We start from the raw sequence: 19,420 nt of genomic DNA, 5'->3' as shown, positions 1-19,420 counted from the left end.
GTCTCTGGGACCTTGATTTCCATATGAAATGCAAAATTTACTTTTCATCTTCCCCATGATTGTGTTTATGTGTACTGAACCAGACTGAGATTAAAGGCTCAGGAAACGTTTGGAGTTTTGAGTTAATTAGCTGAAAATCGAATTAAAGCCCTTCAAACGATTTTCTGCACAGCTCCTTTTTTTTTTTTTTTTTTTAAATTTTTAAAATAATTGTAATAAACAAGAAAGGGTATATTAAGAGATTTAATTATACTATGCAGCAAATGTGAGTCTTCCAACATGATCAATAACACACTTGCACAGGTTTTGTACAGTGTTGGTATGAATTATTTGAACAAAAATATAAAAAGACATAAAAAAAAAAAAGCCCCACAGATTAAAACCAATGGAGAACCCAAACAAATGTAATGTCCATCATGCACAACCTGGTCCACATACATTTGGGCTTTTAGACAAAACACTAAGTGATGAGTAAGTCAATCATGTCACAGTAACTGATTAACAATTCCAACAAGGATTCTGCAATTTTGACAAGCAACCTGTGGGCAAATCATATCTGGGTCACCATTATTCCAACCCCAACTTCAAACTATGGAGAGAGGGAGAGTGAGATTTAACTGAAGACTGGTGAGGTGTCTTCTCACACACATTACTATACTCCACATCCACTTCATTTGGACGTCTGGAATATGTTAGTGCGTTTCCTGTCCCCTCTCCAGTCCACCCCAGGCCGCACTTTGTCGCTCTTTGAGAGTCCTGGTAGGTCTACCTAGTGCCGGTGGCTGCGTTCCTCATCATCTCCTCGTCCTGTACAGAGAGCTCAGTGAGTTTACGACCCAGCCTCTCGTGCAAATCAAGGTACTTGGCCACGCAGCGATCCAGACACACTGCTTCACCTTTCGACAATTCTGCTTCCTTATAGTGAGGAGGAACACACTTCCTGTGACATGCGTTGGTCATTCTGCAGGAGGAAGGAAATATTTTAGACATTTAAGCACACATTCTCGTGATAAAACCTACGAACATCCCACTTTCTGATATTATAAATTAACTCTAATGCTAACACTCGCACCGTCATTCCCTGGAGACAGAACAAATTGTCAAAACCTGCTTTTAAGTGCTTTATGTCAAAAGTACTTAACTGAAAGCCATTTTTACTCATTTAAATAAAAAACCCCTATAGAGTGTCATCACATTACAACCCTGCCATCATCTGATCTCTCAAAGGTACCTTATCTGCAGAGCAAAATAAATGTTTACTTAGGATGACAAGAATTATGATGCAATTACTGTGTAAACAATGGTGTCCACGCAACCAGAAAAATAAGCTCCCATAACCCTCTTTACTCCAAAAACACCATATCAAGACCTTGTGCTCGGACCCGAGCTTCCGAAAAAGCTAGAAAATTTGAAAAGAATTTCGCTAATGTACTTGTAGGACATGTGACAATAAAGGCTATTTTATTATTAAACAAATTTATTTTGACCATCTATCGCCATCATTTACCTGATCGGAAAATGTCACCAGCAATGAACTTACGAAATTAGGAGCTTCCACATTATGGCTGAGTAATGCATCACACAAATAACATCACAATAATAGAGAACATTTTCATGATACACAATACGTAGTAAATTATTTGTCATCAGAGCAGCATGTACACATTTGTAGATCCTGTGAAAAACTGAAGAAAAGGGAAAGAAAAAAAAAAAAATCAGCTGTTTGTTTCTGTGTGTAACAATGGGTTCCTACAATTCTCACAGAAAATTGTGTTGTTTGGTAATTTATTGATGTATATGGAAGTATTTTACGGACAATATTCAAAAGCAATTGCAAACTGTATTTTCATTTGCATTTCCTATTTGTGGGCACTTAAATTCAAATTAAAATACAAAACGTGTATTACCATTTGTATTTTCATTTACATGAACGTACAGTGTTTGCCAAATTTCAAAAGGAAATGCAAAGTCCTTTTGCATTTTCCGTGTGTCTAAAAATTGCATGATCTGGGCAACTGTTCCACTGCAGAGTAAGACAGTATCACAACCCTGACCAAGATAAAACTGTAGATGAATGAATTCTTCACCAAGCATTTGAGTTAGCATTTTGTTAATCTATTACTCTTTTTTTTTTTTTTTTTTTTTTTTTTTAAATAAAATAATCCTTGGCTTGTTTTCTTTTCATATTTTACGAACCTTCCCAACCGGCTTTTTAGACTGATGGCACTTTTAGTCCCTGATCTGGTGAACTAGCATGAGGATAGGTTTCTGATCAATACTGCAAAGCACTTCTGCACATTGCTCTTAATAAGGCTGTCTGCTTATAACACCAAATTTACACTATGACTGTCTCAGTCATTACAACACCAGGCAAAAATAATGGAATCACCACACATGCAGGATGTTCACCCAGATTTTTTACATTGTAACAAAAAAAACAAGAACAGAAGTGACGAAACATGTTTCGGTTTAATAGCTGAACATTCTGGTTTCATGAAACATACCTCAAACAAATTAAATGATTTTTATTAATGATATTCCTCCTCCCTCCCCCCCCCCGAGATCAATTAGAGGAAAAAAATGATGGAATCACCTTGTAATTTGTGTTCGTATCAGAAGTATTTCTATAACAAATACCCACACAAGTCTAAAAATGCAAATTAGTCTGCAGTTAAAAGAGAGAGTGCTTACAGACCTTAACAAACTGTTGGACTTGGCTAATTGAAAGGAAACATGGCACCAAACCAAGAGAGTTGTCAACTGAAACAACAGAAAGGATTATAAAACTCCTTCAAGAAGGAAATCCAACACGGAGTGTGGCAAAAGATGTTGGTTGTTCCCTGTCAACTGTGTCTAAAATTTGGTGCAAGTATAAACAAAATGGGAAGGTTATAAAAGAAGGTCAAGATGTCAAAGAGTCAGGATAGAATAATCAAAGCGATATGCCTTGAAAATAGATAAAGCACAACAAAACAAATGAAAAACAAAGAGACAGAAACAGGAGGCACTAGCTATGTTTCTTAAGTTGCGAATTTAATTTGAGAAAAACTGGAATATCGCATAAAACATTAGCGAATAACGCACCGTTTTCATATCATGTGTTCAAGAGAACAAAGTCACTTTTCCTAAAATGGGAAACTGATGCATCTTGCTCACCAACATTTTTACTTTTTTGAGCCAATTATTCGATCACATGTGACTGACTACGTTTACATGGACAGCAATAATATAATTATTGACCTTAATCTAAATAAGGTAATAATGTGATTAAGGTGTTTACATGAGTCGCTTTTAGAATACTCCAGTCATGTACCCGTTTTACATGTTATTGATCATAATTAGATTAAGAGCCCGCGTCATTACATCACCGCGCCACGCCGTCCCTCCAGAATTTCACGTATCAACATACAGTTCGTCCTCATTATGGTACCATATACAGTTTTGGGTGTTTTTATTTACTTTTTTTACGAACGCTTCAAGTGCGGTTAATTATTAGTCATGCTATACGTGCAAATAGACGACTGCTTGAAGCCGTGGGCTGCGTCTCAAATCGCATACTTGCCTACTGTATAGTAGCCGAGATACATGTATTATTCCCCACTACAGGCCTATAGTAGGCAAGTATGCAGTTTGGGACACAGACGAACTCTTGTTCGCCGTAAAGCGTAAAACTGCCGTGTGTGATCGTGTCCTGTCGCAAAATGCGGTGAAAATGCTCACACGACCTTCATAATGTGATTAAGGTGTTTACATGTCTGTAATGCATGTCCATAATACGATTAAAACAGGAGTAATCCACCTGTCTTAATTCGATTAGAGCTTAATTAGATTATGACCATAATTAGATTAAGGTTGCTGTTTACATGGTAGTTTCTTAATCAAATTATGGTCTTAATTAGATTAAGAGTGGATTATTGTTGTCCACGTAAACGCAGTCAATGTGTGAAAAAAAATGACATTTGTGATGCGCGTTGAGGAATTTATTCGTAAATGTGTTTCCATCATAACTTATGCGCATATCTTCTTATCGAGTAAAAACATTGTCTCAATTGAGTGCCTAAGTTTCTGATGAGTATTTTGGAGATTTTATTTTTCATCAAAGTATTTTTAGGTGAATATCGCATAAAAAACTTGGATGGAAACATAGCCAATGGTTGCGACAGAACTGTAAGAAATTCACTGAATGAAATTGAATTTACATATAGAAAAATCCAAATGAAAACCAGTACTAACACCTACACAGAAGAAAACAATTAGGCTAAAGAGAATCAAACATGGAGTGTGGTGACTGAATGAAAGTGATATTCAGTGATGAATCACAAATCTGCATTGGCCAAGGAGATAATGCTGGGACCAAGTACTATTGTTTATTTGCTATGAAAAAAAAGCACCCACAAATGGTGGTGAGTCCATCATTATGGCCAGTGGTTGGAGCTGGTGAATGAAATAAGGTTAAATGTTCAGAAGTGTTAACCCTTTGTGTCAATTAAAAAAAAAAAAAAAGTTACACACACACACACACACACACACACACACACACACACACACACACAGGTCCCTAGTGGACAAAAATGTCCATGTCTAAAAACATATATTAATATTTTTTTCCCCACTTTCAATTACTTTTTTTTTTAAAACCAGTATCAGTTCTGATCGTAATTACCAAACATTTTCAGAATTTTAATTCTTTAAACACTGGTTTCTTTACATAATGCAAACATCTTCAAAATTCAGTAGCCTTCTTTGACTCATGTACATGGGGTAGGATTTGTGATTTCCAGTACAATAGAACTTCATTCTTTCAAACTGTTCACACACACTAAATTCTCAGTACACACATATAAACCACAACCCTGATATCTATACAAACACCCACACAATTATAACTGCATCATTTATTCTGTTGGTCTGCAGTGCTCTATAACACAGCAGAATCAGAAAAAAGGAAAAGCATGTATTTTCCCTATAGACCAAACCTGTGAAAATACTACACATTTCAGATTTTTTTTATTTATTTTTTTTTTTTTAAATAAATCCAATGTTTTGAAACCTTGTCAACAAAATAAAAGCTTAACACAGAATGCATGATTTTATACTTAAATATCATGGGGATTAAATAATGCAGTTTGAATGGTTTTCAATTTCAACTTTTGTCCTTAATATCCTGAGTGTAACTATTGTGTGTATCTAGTTTAAAATAGATTTATGAAAGCAAATGATGGTGAAACATTAAAATTCCAATAAAAACACACCACTTGCAAAATTTATGCTGTTTGCATCAACACAGACAAATTTTTTTTTTTTTTTTTTTTTAATGAAAAAGAAAAAAAAATGTCCATAAGGACACACAAGTGTTAAATGAAGCAGCATTTTAAAGTGCTTGTGAGCACTGTGGCCTTCCAGGACTGGAGTACAACGCTCCTGATGTAGGAATACAGTGTAAATGGGAGTCTGTCTCCTGAAATAAATTTAAAACACTGCTTTATCGCAATACTGGTGGGACTTTTGTGCTGCAGACTGAAACACTGTCATATACAAGCACTAGACCAGTGGTTCTCAACCAGGGCATCATTTGGGTACTCGCTGTATTTTATTGCTTTCCAAACAGAATGCGCATAAATGAAAAACCCCGCGTTCCCTCTCCCTCTGTATTTTCTTTTTTCTGGGGAAAAGCGGAGCTTAGCCTGCCTTTTATCTAGCTGTCAGTGCAGACCAGTGTTACCAATTAGCGACTTTTTAGACCCCTTTAGCGCCAAAAAAAATAACTTTTTGGACAAACCTTACGACTTTCTAAATGTGAAGAGTACGGTCCTGCAAGCGCGAGGTCTTGCTTTCCCGCTGCACTCACACCTCTCTGGGTCTGCTCTATTCAGTGAGGGGCTGAGACCCGGAGATTTAACAATGTCATGGATAACGAGACACCCTTCGTATGCAAATGTTTTTAGAACGCAAGACAACATGTTTTACATAAAATAGTCCACGTTATTACAGCCTAGTTCTCTTATTCAAAGTAGCTATAGGGTTCAGAAACATTTTTGATCATTCCTGTCCGTTATATAGTTTTATAAAAATCATGTTATGAAAAGTATTTTTTTTTAAAGTACAAAAACATCCATCAAAAACACATACATACACACACACACACAAACATATACACATACACACATATATATATATATATATATATATATATATATATATATATATATACACATACATACATACATACATACATACATACATATATATATATATATATATATATATATACATACATACATACATATATATATATATATATATATATATATATATATATATATATATATATATATATGAATGATAGGGGAGGCTTGAGGGGGGCTTTAGTTACAAAAGGTTGAGAACCTCTGCACTAGAAAACTAAATCAGAAAGAGAGAGATATCAGACCTGCGTGTTTACTGTATATTCACACTTTGTATAATCCTGTGTATCGAGCTGCTGCTGTGTGTTACACCATGGCTCTGTAGAAACAACATTAGGGCCCAACCTATACAAGTTATATTGATGAATGGCTAAAAAAAAATGTACTTAAGTTGTCTCAGGCTTGCTTGAGGAGCCCTTGCCTTCAGAAATGACACTAAAAACCTCTGTATTCTGCACATTACAGGCTTCATAGAGAATACACAGCTTATAACAGTATAGTGAGACGCATTTGAATTAGTTATAAATGTCATGTGTTCTAGTAGAGGTGTTAGCTAGCTAGCATGAATCAGAATACTGTCCACATACAACAATGAATCATTTTAGATATTTGTCTATTTAACAGAGATCACGCACTGCTTAACGCATTAAGAGATAAACTAGATGGTTTTGTTTTAACGGGACAACAGCTACAAATCGAAGGACGTTTATGCAAAGCTTCCATTAGCATGCTAGCAGATATAAACGTTACCGGTTGTACATGTCTGCCATCATTTCCACCTCGAGTTCGGCCGCCAGTTGCTGCGCTTTCATGGGGTCCATGTTGGATTTTCAGCCCGTTTAAACCCCAACCAGGTTCCGATTAAATGCAGTAAACTGACAGCAGCGTTTAACCTTCACTCAAAGGAGAGCGGCACAAACGCACGTGGATTGTCAATGCTGATCAGCGTCCTCTACCCACTAGAGCGTCCTCTGGACTGCGCGTGCGTGAAATTGCGCGCATGCGCAGTTCAACCAGGTTGTTTTATGTGCGACACTCCACACATCATGTGTAATACATGACTAGCTTTAGTGCCGTACAGCCAGTTTAATTCACTGTAGTACAATATGGCATTGTACTCTTCGTACAAATCTCTTCATATGTCCCCTGACAAACAAGAATGATTCGTAAGACACGATTATGTACACGAGTTGGTCAAAAGTATGTGGACACCTGACCATCACACAAACAGTATATGAGCCTGTTGGACATCCCATTTCAAAGCCATGGGCATTTAAATATGTAGTATTTAACATACAACCACCCCCAAATGTGGTGTCATAATTGTACATTTTGTAACAAATGCGTAGAGACTGTTGTTCATTTATTGTGGTACTGCCTATTTATAATACATGGCAAAACTTTGTGCTTTTATCATTGATATTGATGAGCATTTTAGTTGATCTTTTCTTGCTCTTCTAAAAACCCATGAAGATATGTACTATATGCATGCTTAAAATGACAAATCATATAGTAATAATGGCTAAATTTCATATCCATAAATGTAATTTTTTATTTTTTTTAAAATGTAAGATGCCATGTTTGAATTCCTTTAAAAGTGATATGACACATTGATATAATTTTGCCCAAGGGCAGGCAGGTGCCACCCTGTGACTTCCATAGTGTAAGGTCTCCATGTAAAGTAGGCTGATGTAATTTTAATACATTTTATATAATATACTCAATAAATTCATCTTTAGGAACTGCTTTATCCTGGTCACGGTCAAGGTGGATTCAGAGTCTATCCTGATAACACTGGGCACAAGGCAGGAGATTTTCCCAGTGGATTGGACACCAGTCCTTCACAGGGAACCACTCACACACATCAACACACTCATTCACACATAGGGGTGTAGCTAGACCAGTGTAGCCAAACAAAGTAATGACAGCAGGAGGAAATCTGAGAACCCAGAGGAAACCCACAAACACACAGGGAGAATGTGCAAAATACCATGTAGACAATAACTAAACTCAGGATTGAAACCAAGACCATGGACCCACTGCACTGCTGCGCCTTAATAATCTAAAATAATGATTGCTCATTCAATATGAGAAATATCTTTTCCGCAAACTGTAGGCTTTACTTAATTACCTAAACAAGAGACAAACAAAAATAATGTACAGTTATTGGTCTTTTTTTAGTGCAGGAAAAAAATGCACACAAATGAATTAATCCAACTAAAGCACTTGTCAGCACCTATCTGCATAAATTACGCTTTTAAATAAATATAAATAATCTTAACAATAACAAAAATACCTGAAAAAATAAACAGAAATTTACAAGTGCTAATCTTTTTTGGTAAACTGAGTAAAACATTTAGGAAAAGATTTTGATGCTTGCAAAGTGTAAGAAAAGTTCAATTGGATTCCTCTCCAGTCACATCAACCTCTTCTTCCTCCTCCATGCCTCTTACTTCTTCCTCATCTTCCTGAATAGTGTTGCACTCAGTACCAACTACAGTGAATGGCTGAACAGAAGCGTCAGATATGTCATCCACAACAAGCTCCTCTTCAGTACTGCTGCAGTCCTCTGCTGACTCAGTGCTCACATCAGGCAGAAACACTGCTGATGTACCTAAGGTAGTGACTGAGGAGCTGCTGAGGTCAGACTCCTCTCCACGTTGAATAGAGGATGCTTCAGTATTTATCATTTCTGAAGTAATCTCAACTGTAGCTGTTTAAAAAAAACAAAAACAAATTAATAAACAACAACAACCCCAATAAAATGTTTAATTTGGATAACGTAATCAAAGATTTCAAAATAATTAAGTGAAATTCACAGAAATTTTGCAAGCTTGTTCAGAAGTTGTACAAGACTAACTTGTAATCTAAACTATCTTGTAAGCCAATACCGGAGACCAAAAAAATGGAATTTCCACCTGTTTTGGGGGTGTCTGGGTTCAGCATTGAATGTATTTGTGCTGTCACACTCCACAGTAGTGGTTAATGGCTCAGATGAAAGTAGACACTAAGGGCTTTAAGAATCTGCAGTTTTTCATAAGTATTTCTTTTTTTTATGTAGCCTACTAAGTTTAAATGTTATAATTTTATTGTGGCCGCTGCATCCAGTCTTTTACTATCAAAAAAAGCTTTAGTTGTGCTGTCGGTTTTATTTCTGTACCAATGTTATTGTTGAGAGATGTGAACAGTTTGCCCAACAGGGTGCTCACACCCCTCCCGTTTTCCAATCGTCCTGCTCACCAACAGCTAAACACAAGGTCATGATACTCTACACACAGAAACCCAACAGCGTCCTGACTAATCTTAGAACAGATTTGCAGCAATAAAATAATTCATTTGTTTATACTGATTGAAAATGTCAGATAAGTTGATTTCCATTCCACCTGCGCCACGAAAACACCAGTGTGTGAGAAAAGGTTAAAATTGTCGGTAGTAACTGAAAGCCAAAAACAGACCAAATGCAATGCATATAAAGAAATGTAGTGAATAAACCCAGACCAGTGTGTCAAAATGTATTAATACTATATGTTATGTTACACAATTAGCACTATCCATTACCTACTGTTCTCTTAATGAAGTGTCTTCATTTTTATTCAGAAACTTTTTTCTCAGTAGAATAAGAAGAATAGGTTTGTTTACATTAGTCTGTTAATATAATTATGAAAGTAAATCTTAGCAAGAGCATTGTTAACAGATCATGTATGCTGTGGAATGAGAGCCAGCAGTGAAAAACAAAGGGTTTGTCAAAACAGGAAGCAATTTATTGTCCTCATCTTAGATAGAATATAAAGCTTTCCCCTAAAGATTAAAAATAGCAAACACACATCCAACTAGAGTCTCATTCCTCAAACCTGATGTCAAGAGATAGGCATTGTGTTTGTTTAGCAAAACTTTACTTAACTGTATTTCAGTGAAGTTACTAGGTTGTATTCATAAAATAACTGAAAGTCAAGAACTCTTGTAACTAACCAAGAGGCAATTCCACTAAGAGCCAATTCCACCATGAGGCAATTCCACTATATTCCATTAAAACAGTTATATTACAAGATGCATACAGCATCCTGGGTAAAGCTTAACCTTAAAGAGTATTTCTGTGTCAGAAGTAGAGCTATAAGTTAGTAAATGCTATTAAATGAATCCATATTGTACATGCATGTAATGTTAACCCTACATGCTACAGGTTTCTCTGTGGTTCTATCGCTGAGTCCATGATTAGCAGTGGAGATCTACGGATTAGTGTGCTGTTACAGGAAAATAATCCATGACAGGGTGGTATGATGTAACCTGACAAGAAGCACCGTTACTGTTACCACACTGAAGCTGATTATTTACCAAGAACTGCACATTTTGATTTTTTAAAATAACAATTAATAAAAGCAATTTGCTAACGAGTATAATTTTTTACAGTTAAAAACAATATTTTATAGTTACATTAAATGTTTTGAACATTAGTTCACTCACATAATCATTCCTTACCAGACTCTCTTTTCTTTCTTTATTGTGTTTAAAAAAAGTATAAATAAATAAATAAATAAATAAAAACATTCTGTATGAAAGCCCTCCATTCATATAGGAAAATTTTAAGTTACAGTATTACCGCTGACTGTTACATAGCACTAATCCTTATAAAAATGCTGAATAAACATCTTCTCATAGAAAACGTAAACAATTCAACAACACTCAGCAGTGCTGTGGTGTAAAACACTGACCATTATTCCAGGTTGAATAATGCTAAATCTGTGGTCAGAAACAGAAACTATCATGGCATAGACTACAAACTGTCAGGATACCATGATAGTGTAATACAAACTCTCAACCTGCCACACCCAGACAGCTTATTATAGCTCTGATGAGGAAAACACAATTTGAACTTTCAATAGTGTACATGTAAAATATACAAAACTCAATGTTACCTTCATCTGGTGGCATGACTTCCGCTTCAGTCCTTAGAACCTGCTGTCCACTGAATTCTTCCTCGTGAGCAAGTGCTTCTGCATCATTAGTCACCTCAACAGACAATTGGTTTTCCTCTACATCAACATTATCAGTGTTTGCCCTTGTAGCAACTACTTCATCTCCATGACCTGTAGCAAGCTGAGCACTCTTATCCATCACATCCACCTCAATATCACTTATCCCAGCTTCAGATTCATTAATTCTACTGATTTCTATATGATCTGTTTTCTTTATTGCATTCTTCTTTACTTTCTCCTTGTTACAATCTTCTTGTCTTTCCAGATTAACAATTTGAGTGCTCACAGTCCCTTCAAGATGTAGCTCTTTGGTCTTGATTAAGTTTACTTCTGTTGGCTCATTAGAAAGACTTTCTATAACGTGTTCATCTGTTGTTGGATTCTCCATCATGTTTTCAGGTGTAAAACGTTGGAGTAATGTTGTAGTTGATTCATGCTGCATGTTAGTTTCCACCCCAAAATGTATGTTAAAATCCGTTGCTGGTGGAACTGTACACAAATGAGAAGCAGCATTCAGATCAACAGCCTCATGAATGGATAAACCAGTATTCAGAGTAATCTTAGCTTCTTTTACAAAGTTTACATTCGCCAAACATCTTTTCACATTTTTGGATGAACTTTCAACTTGTTTTTTTGAATCCACTCTCTTGTCTACAACTTCATCAGGTTTATCCGTCCCTGGTACACCTCTCTCTATCGCAATCTCTTCAGTTGTATTTCTCTTTTCCTGTTTTTTGTTGTCCGTCATTAACTTGGTACTCATGTGATCAGGCTCTGGAGGTTCTCTGTGCCTCTTAAAGAGGAGACTTGGAAGTAGACTAGTCCTAATTTTTCCATCAGTTTTCTGCAAAATCGATCTTAATTGATGAGTGACAGTGGTGTCTAGACTGAAAACACTCTGATGGAAAATCTTATCACAAAAACTCGTTTTCATAGCGAGGCTAGCATACCTTTTGGTCCGGTTGTTTTCTTCTCTGTTCAGGTTCACATCTGAAAAGACTTTTTTAGGTTCTACGAAGGGATTTTCCAGTTCTGTTACTGGTACTTTACTCTTTTCACATTCGTTGATTAAATCCTTTAAAGGACGTTGTTGTACTTTAGTGGCCCTCCCACTCTCATGTTTTGGTACACGCTCCTTGTTCATTTGTGTTAACTGTAAGTCATGATGGCTGGGAGACGGTGAATCATTAAGGACTGCAGATGAACTGTTAAGTTTACTTATTTTGCTTAAGTTTCCCATTAGGGCTTTAGTGCATGTTCTTTTTTGAAGGGGCCTCCCACATCCATGTTTTGCCACCAAAGAGGCAGATTGTTTTGTATCCCAAGCATCTTTTTGGCATTTCCCTTGACCTTTACACTTGAAAGGCTGACCTATCTGGCAGAGTGCCAGGTTCTCTGGAGATTTCAGATCTTCTGACACTGTTTTCCCTGTCTTGGCAGCCTTCAGGCAATCCATTTTCTCAGCGGTTACAGGGCTGCGAATGTCTTGCATGTTATCAACTGGTCTTATATTCTTTATCTTCACACTGTAGGGATTCACTATTTGTGTATCAACTCCATTTGGGTAACCAGCCATCTTTGCTTTTTTTCTGCAAGGCTCATTAACAGTTTCAACAATGTTCCTTGCTGTAGATATTCCTCTGACTACTGAGTCATTCATCTTTCTGTTCAGTATGCTGTCTTCTGTCCCCTTAAGCAGTTTGTTCTCAAAATCTGGCATTTTTGTCTTTTTCTCATTTGATTTACACTCACTGGCCTCTCCATTGTGATCTCTATTTGATCTTAAAGGGCATGAGTTCTTCCCTACCACTGAACAATGTATCTCATTTACATGTAGAGTAGTACATGATGGATTCTGTTGGATAGTTTTGCCAGGAAGTGCTTGTGGTTGAATTGGAGACGACGTGTATCTCAATGCGGGCTGGAGGTTGACATGTGATGCAGAAAGGCATGAAGAAAATTCCAGTGGTCCTAAAGGATCTTGTGGAGAAATACCAGTTGTTTCGTCTGCGTCTGACATAAGAGGTGAAAGACATCTTGGGAGCCTCATCTCACTGAAATCAGCCCAATTATCAGAATTGGGGGCTTGACCAACATCTAATGATTGCCAGACTGACACCTTATCTGTTACATGAAGCTGGTCTGGACACTGTTTTCCTACTGGTGTGGGATCATCCTGTGCTGCATTACTTCTTGGGATTTGAGTTGGTAGATCACAGGCATCTTCACTGGCATCACTCACAGTCTGCTTCCCTGACTGTGCAGAAGTATCTGCCCCCAAAATGAAATGATTATATACAGTCTTCAACTCAACTACATTTTGATGCTCAAGACCTTCGGTAATAAAAGTACGTTTAGATGGCACAATGTTTGTTTCGGGGCATGGCTTTGTAAATGATGAATCAATATTTATCTTTTGTGTCATACATGGAGAGGTATAGGAAAATGATGTTGGGCAACTTGCTACTGAGGCAACATTCTCTAGATCCCATTTTTTGCAATTAGATAGGTCCACAGACCCTACAATAGGAAGCATAGTCACAGTTAAGACATTAAGACATGCATATTAAGTTAACCAGACAAAAAAAATAGAAACACTCATCAATATCAGAGTGTTACTGATGAGTGTGAATAGGCTGTGCATCTGGATGAATGTGCACTATATGGCCAAAATTATGTTTAATTATATTACCTGTCCATCACACCAATATGCTGGGCGTCCACAAACTGTTGCCACAAAGTTGGTAGCACACTGTCTTGAATGTTGTAGTATTGAGATTTCCCCTCACTGGAACTTACCCACACATGCCCCTGTGCAAAAATCAAGGCCCATATAGACATAGTTTGCCGATGTTGGTGTGGAAGAACTCGAGTGGCCTGCACAGAGTATTGACCTCAACCCCAATGAACAGCTTTGGGATGAACTGGAAGACTGACTATGCCGCAGGCCCCCTCACCCAACATTAGTGACTGATCTCAGTAATGCTCTTGTGGCTGAATGAACACAAATCCCCACAGCCACGCTCCAAAAACTAGTGTAAAAGTCTTCCCAGAAGAGTGGAGCTTATAATAACAGCAAAAATGGAATAAATCTGGAATGGGATGTTCAACAAGAACATATGGGTGTGATGGTCAGGTGTTCACAAACATTTAGCCATAGAGTTCAAGAGTATCCGGCTCAGAAGTGTTCCTGAGGATTTTTAACAATGTGTTCACTTACTGGCCAGTTTATTAGACATATGTACCATGTTGGGACCCTAATAGGTGTACCAATAGAGGCTAGATATTTTCAGGAACTGCTGGATGTATATATTTTCTCAAGCCAGCACTGACATTGCACTGTTTAAAACCCCCAGCAATGCCAATGTGCCTGATACACTCATAGCAGAATCACAAACACTACCATGTGAGCAGATACAAAGCAGCATTCCTAATAAATTGATAACACCTATGCTGAAATTTACAGTCCCACTGAGGAGTATGTTTGAAATATGTGCCGGTTACACACGACTGATCTTAAATTTATAATTATCAGTACATCTTTCTTGTATCAGGTGTGTTTTTTTCCTTAGCTGATTGGAAAGTTCTATTAATCAGCTGGATCAGTGATAATTTCATGACATTAAAATATGCAGATGGTCTACCAGAATGTCAGGAGTGATTTTAGTTGACAATTTTAAAAACATGCTGTACCATTAAACTTTTGTACCTGCTTCTCTTTGTTCAGAAGTGCCTGATGTTGTTCCAGATCCCATAGCTCCTAGATTATGGCCAAGCAAACAAAGATATGAAGCTGGTGAATTAGCTACAGCTGCACACTTCTCCGATTTTTGATCCAGCTGCGCATGCATGCTGCTGTTCCCCTCCGCTGTGACCGAGGGCAAGATGTTTAAACCCACTGTGACCGTCTCTAACAGCTTTGCAATATGTTCATCGGACTCCTCGGGCTGTGACAAACCAGGTGATGGAGGTGGCATTTGTAAAGGGGCAGAGAGAGGAACGGGATCAGTGGTATGGTGACAAAAGTGCTCTGAAGGGGGCCTAGTGGGTGTAGCAGGAGGAGGCGTGGTCAGCTCTGAGGAAGGTGTGAGCGTGACAGTTTCAAGATTCTGACAGCAGGGGCTCAGCTGGACTTCTACAGAGCCCTTATGGGTCTGTGAGAACGGCGTCACCATAGAGTCCAAGAGAAACAAGACAGAAGCAAATGTCAAGAAAGAGAAGTAGACATACAACATATGAGAGAGTAGAACCTCTGACCATACAAGTGAAAAGGATTATGGTGCTTCAGAATCAACATGAAGTTATTTGACAGTAAACTACAGACAAATTATTTACTGAATCTGACCCACTCTGTAAAGAGCTGTTACCTCAGCAAGACTGTGCGTCGTTGGTGGGTCATCAGAAGATCCACAAGTTTTTGATCCATCAACTGCACTCTCCTCTTGGACACTAGCAATCTCCCACAATGCCCCACTCCTCTGCCTCTTGAGTTTAATCTTCAGTGAGATCTGTGTGTCTCCCTGGAGTTCAAGCACAGAGTTAAAAAAAGAATCTTTCCTCCTATTTCCTTTTGTTTTCGCCAAAAATTCTGACAGGGTCTTTGCAACGTCGCAAAATTGAACTAGGTCTTATCTCGGATTATCTTTTGTCAATTTACTTACCTTCTTTGAAATTTTTGCTCTTTTCTTCTGCTTTTGACTTTGCTGACGTTTGGCGTGCACTCTAACCAACCTGCTGTTCGACACAGAGTGAGCAACAAGCTCATCTATCCAGGGAAGACCAGCATCTGGAGAAATGCTGTTATATTCACTAGGTACATCAGTTAATTCATCAGGCAGGTCTATAGACATCTCTGGCTCTGATGTGTCTGCAAAGTGAGCTTCAGTGCTGTCTGTCAGAGTGCCTGAATGAGAAAAGTTCTGTTTTCTGGACAGGATCTGTATGCTTGCATCTTTCCTTCTCCCTCCTGTCTCTTCTGTCTGCAGTCCAATCTCCCTCCAACTTGCACTTTTATTCTGATGCCAGTTCACCTGTTTTTGCTTCCCTTCCATAAAGTTACTGAATCCCAGCCTGTAAGCAATGTCAATCACTTGCTGCTGTTCATCCAAGCTTTCTCCCCCCATCTCACCTGAGTATATGAACCCAACCAGCTTCATCAGGGCATGAGCCCCTACTGCTTCCAGCTGTACTAGTCTACTCTGGCCCACTGGAAGTGAAGGAGCATTGGCAAAGGCTCTATAAAAAACTGGGCTGAGGGCAGACAACACACAGCTATGGGCAGGAATAGAGACACCTAAGAAAGCAGAACAAATACACATTAATAGAAATGGCTACAATGGATATGAAGTTTACTGTCTCTGTAAACAGACAAAGGCAAATGCAGCATAATAAAGCAGTTAGCCACAAGAGGGCGTGTTACAGTTCTTTTATTAAGTGTAAAGATGTTCTTAGGCACAACTTGAAGCGGAGTACCTAAAACCATCTTTTTACAAACAGCAACAAAAACAGTATGATCAAATCCAGTGTTCAATAAATTATTTTATTTACTATTTATTAATAATATTCTCTGTGAACAATTTTTCCACCACACAATGAAGTCTAAGCATAACAGGCTAAGATTAGGGTATTCCATGTCCAGAACAGTGACTTAAATGTAATGGTTTTATTGGTTTCAAATGTGGTGCATTAATACAAAAGGACCATTCCATGTCAATTCTGATAGGGCTGCTGCTACATTTGTTGCCTGTGACCTAAAACAGTAAAGTATTTTGGATTAATTGTAACATTACTTTTTTTCACTCCCCTGAAAAATATAATGTTTTCTAATTTAAAAACATCTTATCTGGGAAGTCATGTTTAGGATTTAATATCTCCAGAAATATTATTCCAGGCCATGTGACATTTGGCAGACATAAAAATAAGCTTGTTTTCTATCTGTCTGAATGCTCAGAAGTCACCGCAGAGGGCAATCATGGAGTTCTCAAAATGGGAAACAGTGCAAAATTTCCAAACATGAGTGCTATTAGGGGCATAGAGACCAACTTTAATAGGCACAGATGCTAAAAGTTACAGTTTATGCTTAAATGAATACATTTCATTGGCTTAGTGTCAAAAATCCAAGGTCTGGAACAACCAATAGATTTCAGGATATTAAGAACATTACAAGATAAGTTTTTTAAAAAATGATTTAGACATGGCCATATGTTGATTTTGACTCACTAGCAGAATCATGAAAAATGGTGTGAAATGTGTTTGAAGAATCGTCATGTTATGTTCCAATTGAAAATTATTTCAATCATTTTATTGACTCATTTGAATCGAAAAATGATTGAATCAATCATTTTTCAGCCAGAGACAGAGTGAATATTAGTAGTAGCAATACACCTTGATTTTTGTAAGGTCCTGTTAAAAGCTGAGTGCTTGAGACTTTGGGTTTTATAAGTAAGCTTAACCTGGTATTTAATTCCTTCCCTTCTTCTGTCACAGTTCCCTTCCTTCTCACCCTCTGTCTGCAGAAGTGTATCACAGTGCAGGCTGCATTGCTGCTGTTTCTGCAGTTCACAAAGGAGATGCAGGGCAAAGTCAGGCTGCTTGTACCTCCACATCCTGGGGGGGATAAAATAAATGCCAAAACTTGCATGATCAGACATGTCATATTTAATTACCCCAGTTCTTAATGCAATATATCATCCAAAGCAGAGGATCCACATGTTTTACAGCCAAAATGTTATATAAACATTACATCTAGAGATATATCTATGAACCTGAAGTCACGAATAATATTTTGCTTCAGAACAATGTGATAAATCTTTCTATTCACAGAAAACTGGTCTAAACTTGAATACTGCTTAGATATCTTGTGTGCTCTTCACACAAAATAAATCAATCATCGTACCACATGAACTCCAACCTCAAACCAATAACAGAAAGGCAGCTTAATAACTAGATGAAAACTAAACAGGCAGTGAAACAACTTCTAACTAAACCCGTGATTAACCTCTGACTAAAACACTTGATGGCATTAATGTAGATTGTACATCATTATGGATTTGTCCATTTAAAAAGGTAAACAGGAAGAATGTTAGTCTTCATATTAATCCTACAGATACTTTATTTTCTTCGTTTGTGTGAAAACAAGTCTATTATATATTTTTTTAAAAAATTGTCAAACTAATTAATTTAAAATGTATAAATCTCCAAATGAAATTCAAATGTGATTCACTGTAATTAATAAAGTAAATCCAGGTTTAATGTAAAACCAAAATAGTATTAAAATAGTGGCTTAAATAGAAAGGTCGGATACAGCTGGATTAATAGATACAAGTCTTGATTGTTTATTGAATAAATGCATGTTTAGCAGTCGGATTTACTACATAAAATGATGATGGTTATCATGTTCCTTGGACACAGTGCAGTCAGAGAGTGCTGTTTGATTTACCTTGATAACAGATTAAAGGTTTCTGTTTCCTGCCTTCATTCAGAAAGATAACTGGTTCATTTTACAGGCGGTCGCTAATAGTAACTATTTCACTAACTAGACAACTAAATCGTTCAGCATTTTGTCCTACTAGTTAGCCAATAACCCAGAAATTTATTCAGTGACATTACCCTCACTTCTTTCCTTTCTTGTGTTGTTTGTGTTGTTAGTTTCGCACGAGCGAGATGAGCTACAAACACGCGCTGACGTCATTGACGCCATTGTTAGCTACGTGCGAAATAGCATACTAGCTTACTACATAGTGTACGTCACACTCGCCATCTATATTAACTAGACAGCATACTAGCTTACTACATAGTGCACATCACACTCGCCATCTTTATAAACTATACGGCATACTAGCTTACTACATAGTGCATATCACACTCGCCATCTATATTAACTAGACAGCATACTAGCTTGATACATAATCGCACTCTGCCACATAGTAACTATACAGCATACTAGTTTACTATATAATACACATCGCACTCTGCCACATAGTAACTATACAGCATACTAGTTTACTATATAATACACATCGCACTCTGCCACCTATAGTAACTATACAGCATACTAGCTTACTATATAGTACACATCGCACTCTGCCACCTATAGTAACTATACAGCATACTAGCTTACTATATAGTACACATCGCAATATGCCACCTATAGTAACTAGCCGGCATACTAGCTTACTATATAGTACACATCGCACTCTGCCACTTATAGTAACTAGACAGCATACTAGCTTACTACCTAGTGCACATTACTCTCGCCATCTA

At 37.4% G+C, this 19,420-nt stretch overlaps 2 protein-coding genes across 5 annotated transcripts; both read right to left on the bottom strand.

Annotated features, from left to right (window-relative positions):
• Window positions 1-230: 230 nt before the first annotated feature.
• On the bottom strand, window positions 231-7,136 carry timm10 (translocase of inner mitochondrial membrane 10 homolog (yeast)). Its single transcript, NM_001200676.1, is given in 2 exon segments — window positions 231-961; window positions 6,936-7,136. Coding segments are annotated over 2 exon segments (267 nt in total). The 5' UTR covers window positions 7,007-7,136; the 3' UTR covers window positions 231-765.
• A 637-nt stretch (window positions 7,137-7,773) lies between these two features.
• On the bottom strand, window positions 7,774-18,877 carry LOC108262768 (uncharacterized). 4 transcript variants are annotated; one of them, XM_047154007.2, is made up of 7 exons: window positions 18,597-18,877; window positions 17,661-17,764; window positions 15,820-16,451; window positions 15,526-15,678; window positions 14,868-15,312; window positions 11,099-13,678; window positions 7,774-8,898 (listed from the first exon to the last, which is right to left on the bottom strand). In XM_047154007.2, the coding sequence occupies exons 2-7, from the start codon at window positions 17,761-17,763 to the stop codon at window positions 8,582-8,584; spliced, it is 4,230 nt and encodes a 1,409-aa protein (XP_047009963.2). In that variant the 5' UTR covers window position 17,764; window positions 18,597-18,877; the 3' UTR covers window positions 7,774-8,581. The 4 variants fall into 4 exon arrangements, with proteins under 4 accessions (XP_047009963.2, XP_017318560.2, XP_017318565.2 ...); XM_017463071.3 differs by having other exon boundaries at window positions 18,767-18,877; XM_017463076.3 differs by having other exon boundaries at window positions 7,775-8,898; window positions 11,099-13,429.
• Window positions 18,878-19,420: the final 543 nt, after the last annotated feature.

Source organism: Ictalurus punctatus, chromosome 3, assembly GCF_001660625.3.
Source record: "Ictalurus punctatus breed USDA103 chromosome 3, Coco_2.0, whole genome shotgun sequence".
NCBI lineage: Eukaryota > Metazoa > Chordata > Actinopteri > Siluriformes > Ictaluridae > Ictalurus > Ictalurus punctatus.
This window is presented reverse-complemented; position numbering and strand designations above follow the sequence as displayed.

Bases quoted from the DNA above. Each gene is read 5' to 3' on its own strand.
- LOC108262768 (XM_047154007.2), bottom strand. From the start codon at position 17,763: ATGTGGAGGTACAAGCAGCCTGACTTTGCCCTGCATCTCCTTTGTGAA. The intron at 13,679-14,867 runs GTACAAAAGTTT...TTCCTATTGTAG, and splicing joins TTCTGAACAAAGAGAAGCAG to GGTCTGTGGACCTATCTAAT. The intron at 8,899-11,098 runs GTAACATTGAGT...TTTTTTAAACAG, and splicing joins AGTCATGCCACCAGATGAAG to CTACAGTTGAGATTACTTCA.